The 6,535-nt window shown below is 43.1% G+C and overlaps 1 protein-coding gene across 1 annotated transcript in view; it reads right to left on the minus strand.

The window, feature by feature from the left end:
* MAP2K5 (mitogen-activated protein kinase kinase 5) overlaps positions 1 to 5,784 on the minus strand; it is a 122,136-nt gene extending 116,352 nt beyond the window's left edge. Inside the window, exons 1-3 of the mRNA XM_029958772.1 lie at positions 5,770 to 5,784; positions 4,590 to 4,638; positions 1,140 to 1,207 (exon numbers count right to left, since the gene is read on the minus strand). Coding sequence (XP_029814632.1) covers positions 1,140 to 1,207; positions 4,590 to 4,638; positions 5,770 to 5,784 — 132 coding nt within the window. The remainder of the gene's footprint in view (positions 1 to 1,139; positions 1,208 to 4,589; positions 4,639 to 5,769) is intronic.
* Positions 5,785 to 6,535: the final 751 nt, after the last annotated feature.

A 6,535-nucleotide genomic window follows, 5' to 3' on the forward strand; every position in this document is an offset into this window, starting at 1 on the left:
TTCCATGATATGATTCTATATAAAAGAATGTGATAAAGTGAGTGGGATAAAAAAAATGGAATTTGCTGGAAGTCTGTGCTGACATTTCTTCCTGTCAACCCTCCCAGGATGGAGCAGGGTCAGATAAAAAGGACAGTCCTCTTAATCACCTTAATTTACCTTTTAAGCCCTTCTGTTCTATGTGGTGCCTCCAACATTGGCCCAGGAGCCCTGATGGGGATCCTTTGTCTTGGGGCAACCTGGGCTGGTGGGAGGTGTCCCTGCCCGTGGCAGGGAGTGGAACAGGATGAGCTCTAGGATCCCTCCAACCCAAACCATTCCAGGATTCCATGAAGTCCCACCAAAACCACCTATGGGTGGTACCCAGCAGGGCTTGGTGCTGACAGGCTCCAAGTTAAACAACATCTACACACCCCTTGTAGCCCACCTGGCCCAGGGAGAAAACACCATTTGTCACCTTCTTGCTTATCCATTTCATATGACAAAACCAAAAGAGGTCAAATTATATTTTTCCACTTAAATCTGCAGCATGAAAGACCAACTCAAATTATTTAGTCTCCATAAGTAACTGCACCCTATTCCTGCAGACAGATTTTATATTTACAGGTATCCAGACAGATTTTACAGACACCTACCTATACAAAGGCACACACAGACACACATATCTCCTATTAAAAAACAGAAAATACAGCTTTAAATCCTCCATGAATATTGAGCCTGCAGCTACAATGAAACTCCTCTGTTAGGAGGGGTGAAACAGTCTCCAGATGAAAGTAGATTTTGAAAAATTTTTAGAGCCCAGGGGTTCATTTTTAATGAGCCGTTACTTTAAGTACTGCATAAAAAATACAAGAAATTGATAGTCCATTTAGCCTGCACTATACCTAATGCAAAAGTCATTAAGATGCATTATTCTTAATGTTTATGATATGATCAGTAAGTGTACAAGTGTCTTTTTTTTTTAAAGTCAAGCATGTCCATATATCTCATGTGATACAGTTTTTAAACACATTTAATCCAGGGATATTGTCCAGTGCAAACTGCAGCCTCTGTTAACTCTGGTACAAGGCAAAATACACCAAGGAAAAGAGATAAACATGGGGGAAAAAAAAAATCAGCATTTTTTATACTGTACCTACATAGGACAGCATGGCCTTCATCTCCTCATCGCTTCTGACTGTGATCCGGTCACCATCCTCATCCTCATCTGACAGAGAAATGCATGACACACATCAACAAGGGAAGCAGGATGCTCTTAATATTCTTGGTATTTTAAATTTTTTAAACCGTTTTTAATATTTAACGTTTTTACCTGGACTTTTAGAAGCAAATCAAAACGAACAACGTAAAAGCCACCAGCACAAGTTAACGTGGTACTCTGAGACAGCAACTCCAAACTAATTAACCAAAACTAAAGTTCTGTTTAAAGCCAAGTGCTCCTAACTTTGGTCCCAACAGTTCTTTCAGTGCCAGAACCTCCCCAGATGTTGAGCACCTTCCACGTGCTCTGACCCCTCACCGACACCCACCAAGGGGTTTTTTGGACACAGTAAATAGAAGGGTGAGGTTTGAGTGTGTTTAAGTTGTCCCAGGTCGAGCTAAGTTTGGGCAGTTTCCTTGGAATTCATTGGAACTGTCATTGGAGGTTGCCCAGAAAAGCTGTGGCTGCCCCTGGATCCCTGGAAGTGTCCAAGGCCGGGTTGGAGCAACCTGGGATAGTGGAAGGTGTCCCTGCCCGTGGCAGGGGGGTGGGATGAGACAATCTTTGGAGTGGCTTCCAACCCAGACCATTCCATGATTCTAGGAATTCCTAGAAATTCAAAGAAAATTAAAAATACAATTGCTTTGCTCCCACTAAACCCTCCTGTTTTAAAGCCAACCCCACCTGAACTCACCTGCAGGAGGTTCCCCCCAGGCCCCTGCCCCGCTCCATCATTATCAGTATATATTCCATCAGCACAAAAAAAAGTGCCATGATGGATGAAAACTCCCTCCTGCTCCTAGTTATGCACAAGAATCAGGGAAGAGATCAGAGCTAAATAATGAAAACTGTGGGAGAAAAGGACTTTGTCCCTTTTGCCTCTGAAAACCTCACAGGTAAATTCTGAGGCTTTCAATGAAAAAGAGTAAAACCATAAAACCCTCGGAATTAACACTCCTAAAATGTAGTGGGAGAGATGCTGGAAGTGTGGAAGCTGGAAGAGGGACTGGAGAGCAGAGATATGTCCTAGCAGAGCCTTTTCTCATGGAAATTTAACTGGTGCACTGCCAGACTGTTCAAACTCCTGAAGCTGGAATGATGGAATTCCATGAATTCCACGGAAAGATTTAGGAAGAGCTGGTGAGTTGAAAGTGAAATGTTTCCCTGCCTGGAAATGTCTGAGGCAGAAAGGAGGAGGAGCTGTAAAACTGCTGCCTGGCCCCAACCCAAGTCCCAGAGCGGGAAGGGCTGGAAAAGCAGCTGCTGGAATAGGGAACACAACAAACACCACACACGGACAGCAAGGAGCAGAGGGAAAGCAGAAAGAGGGGAAATATAGGACAGAGAGGGGGGAATACATGGATAAAAGCTGTTTAACAGGCTGAGTGTGAGGGAACAGACTGAGCTGGGACCACCAAAAACAAAAAAAAGAAAAAGAAAAGTGGGAAACTCTGGCAAAATGCTCAGAAAAATCCCACTTTATTCACTCCAAATGATTGGGAAATTAACTCCAGTGTTCTCAGAGCTGCAAAATTCCTGATGGTGGTACAAAGAGAAGAAATCTAAAATGCGTGGATGAAAAGGTGTAAAATGTTAACTGGCACTAAAAAAAGCTGAATATAAAATAATCAAAGAGCAAAAGCAGCAGAAAAATCTGCTTTGCCACCCCACCATGGCATCTAAGTGGGCACAGCCCAAAAACTCCCTGGGCTCAGGAAGGTTTCCAGGTTCCTCTCCGTTTTCCAGCACATCAGGGAAGCAAAAGTAGACCCCAACAAATCCTCAAGTCCTGGCTGGATTTTGCAAATGCCGCTTAAAATGGAGGGAGAAACCCTCACAAGACACCAAACAGTGCAGCAGATGGCAAACAAATATCATGAAGCAATCTTCCCAAAATCTGCAGCGTGTCACAAATCCACAAAATGGCAGAGTTTGGAGAAAAGGATCATAACAGGCCATATGTTGGGAGGGAGTTTGTTGGGAGGGCCGTGGAATTCGGCAGTGAAATCATATCCAGGTCCAACAGGAGGAGAAGTGCAGCCCCAGGTAGGACACTGGGGATAACAATAACTGAACAGAGAAGCCTGTGCTGGATGGGAATTATCCCCATCTGAAGCAGCTGAGAACAAACCTCAAGCTGGTAAAATCCAGGCACTGGAGATGGAAAAAGTCCCCAGGAAAAAAGAAAAAAAAAAACCACAAACAAACAAAAAAGAAATCAGGCATCAATATCCATAACATATTTTAGATGCCAGTTAAATGGCAGGGGAAATGGCTTTGTGCAGATGTAAATGACAGACTAGAGACATGAAGGGAAAGCACAGAAGCAGATGTTGGAAGACACGAGGAAATCAGTATTTCCAGGAAAAGTTCTACACATGGTCCCATTAATATGGGCTACTGCCCTGATTGCAGAGGCTGCTGCTGGTGCATGAAGTTCAAACACAGCTAATGTGTGATGTGGGAGGCGTGCAAAAAAATGTTAGCAAATCAAAATGAATATAAGTGGCAAGGTCTGGAGCCTGGTTTTGCTCAGGTCCCTGCAGAAAGTCTTGTGTTAAAAAGCAGAGCAGGAGAAATGTCATGGAGACAGAAATAAAACTCATCTCCATTCTTAGTTTTGTGGTGTTTCAGGAGGGGAAAACTCAATGATATGAAAAGCAAGATAAATAGTACTTGAGGGACCATAAAACAATAATTCCTCTGATTATTTATGGACAGGGCTGTCCATAAAGCTCTAAAAAGGGAAGAAATGCTAAAAAGGCAAGGCCCAGTGTTGCACCTGCTCTGTCACCCTCAGTGTCACCACCTCACTCACAGAACACTTTAATCCCCTCCAGCTCCTGCCATTTCATCTCTATCACAGGAAAAAATACAATAAAAATTAAAAGGGAATAACAGGAGTCTTCTCCACTTGGAAGAAAAGCCCAGCTCAGTATCTTGAGACACAGATTTTTGACTCCCTTTTGCAGCTCATTCCTCTCCAGACAGGACAATCCCCCAGGAACCCCTCAAAAAACAAGAACAAAAAGGGCTCAAAGAACAGATACGAGGCTAAATCTGCACTAACCCCCTCGCTGAGAGGATTAAAATGTTCAGCTCAGAACCTACAGGTAGTTTATACTTTTCATTTAATTTGAGCAACATAATTGCACTGAGGAGTCAGAGCACGGGAAGGTCACGCTGGTAATTAAAGCTACTTTGTGGCAATCTGCTCATTGGAGATGTGATTAAATAATAAAATATTGTTTGGGCTAGTACAGTTATGAAACTCGCAGAAATGCATAAATATTTAACTGTAACACAGGACGAGTGTAAATATTATTTATTTTTAAAATGGCAGCCCTGCAACATGACAGAGGGGATGGTTTATAGGAGTCATACTCACACTCAAAGGCTGTTGTCGTTGCATCTGGCAAAACTTGGCCGATGACATCCTAAAATGGGAACAAGAATTGGTTATACATCAAAAAAAAAAATGGGAAAAGCCTGATTTAGGGTAAATCATCTTCATCACCCCCCAGCTGCAGGAAGAAGAGTTAAAATCTACTCCCCACTGCCCCAAAATTACCAACTTTTTAGTGCACAACACAAATCTGTACCAATCATGGTGCTCTTCTCCTTCCTCCCCACTTCACCTCGAGGAAAACTTGTTTTCTTCCCAAGTAACTCCATGAGAATTGTGAACAACTCCGTGGTGTCTGGGGCTTGCAGTTTATAAAGAATGGAATTTCGTCCGTAGGTTATAAAAAATGTACATCTGACTCATCCACATCAGTCATAAAAAGAAGTTTATCAATGGTTTTTTGCTTTAAAAAGCCTCTTTGCTCCCTCAGTCCTGTTTATATCCTGATTCCTCCACTCCCAACAACCTGGTCCAGCACGAGACAACCTCACCCACAGCTCCTGCCTGCAGCTCAGGGTAACAAACAGCTCCCATGGGATCAATTCCAGCAGGAATTACAGCAGGAGCTGGGAGACTGAAGGAATTTTTCCTGCTTTCCCCCCAGGAACGTGGAGGGATCCACATCCTCCCAGCTCCACACCAGGCACAAAGTTTAGAGCTTTTTTTAGTGTTAACTGGAATTTCAACTTCTCCAAAAGTCCACAGACGGATTAAAATGCTGGAGGAGGGGGGGAAATCAGGTTAAAATAGTGGGAGAAAAATCAGGTTAAAAAACCCAAAGAAGTGAAGGTTAAAATACCCAAAGGGGTGAGAGCCTGAGCATCACAGCACGACAATTCCTCCCAGCTACACCCAACACTCCCCAGGCTGTGGGATCCCTCAGATCTCACAGCCCTGAGCCAAACCAGGAATTTTTTTGCTGACACAAGACAAGAGCTTGTCTCATTTTCTCGCCTTTTCCCAGAGCCCTGAGCCCAAAGGCAGCGAGGAGCAGCCGTGGCAGCCCTGGGAGGCTCCATAAGTCACGTCAGGGCACGGCACAAATTCACAGCGTGGCTTTTTCCCTCCCCGCTGCTGATTCCTCGTGTCAGACAATCTCTCTGACACTGGCAGTGTCACAGAGTGATTAGAAATTAATGAAGAGCAGGATTTATTGCAGCACCTTCCCTGTGAGCATCTCGGGGTGCTGAACACTCCCCCCATGATCGCTGCCCTGTCACTTCTCCTGCCTCCTTTGTTTTTTTCCTGTTTCATCTAAAAATAAGAAATTAAAACATTCTGTGCCGTATCAGAGAGACACAATTAATAAAATGAGAAAGCAGCAGTGGCAGCTTTAAGATTTCCACGGAGCTGACTGAAGGAAATAATAATAATTCTCAAAACTTCCTCGTGTCGTCTTTTCATTTCAGACACTCAAATAAATCAGTGTGTGCCATTTAAACTACTCATTGTACATAAAAGATGTGCAATACACCTTAGCTAATGATGGAATCGTAAACTTGTGGAGGCAAAAGAGAAAAAAAAAATCCCCAAACGTTGCCATGTTAACAAAATTTGTCCATTTTAATACTTCTACAGGGCCTGTCAGTCCTCTGTCAAAAGCCAACCACTATTCCTAATAAGAAATTAAAGTCTTGCCTAAACAGAAGGCTGTACTAACTAATTATCCCTAAATCCATTCAGTTAACCATCAAAAATTCCTCAGGAAAAACACTTTAATTGTGTTAGATTTAAGCCACTTGTAAAATACTCTTCTATGGGCACACAGATGCTTCCATGAAATGGATTTAAAAATTGTTCTGGGGTATTTAAAAACTGTATTTAATGGGTGTGCAAGCACAGCCCTGAGACAGAGGCACTTCTGATGGCCCTAAAAGTCTGAAAACAAGACTCCCAAAGCTGTGATAGCACTGAAACAGTGGTAAAAA

The sequence above is a fragment of the Manacus vitellinus genome, unplaced genomic scaffold (assembly GCF_001715985.3).
Source record: "Manacus vitellinus isolate BGI_N305 unplaced genomic scaffold, ASM171598v3 scaffold_16_pilon, whole genome shotgun sequence".
NCBI classification, from domain to species: Eukaryota; Metazoa; Chordata; class Aves; order Passeriformes; family Pipridae; genus Manacus; species Manacus vitellinus.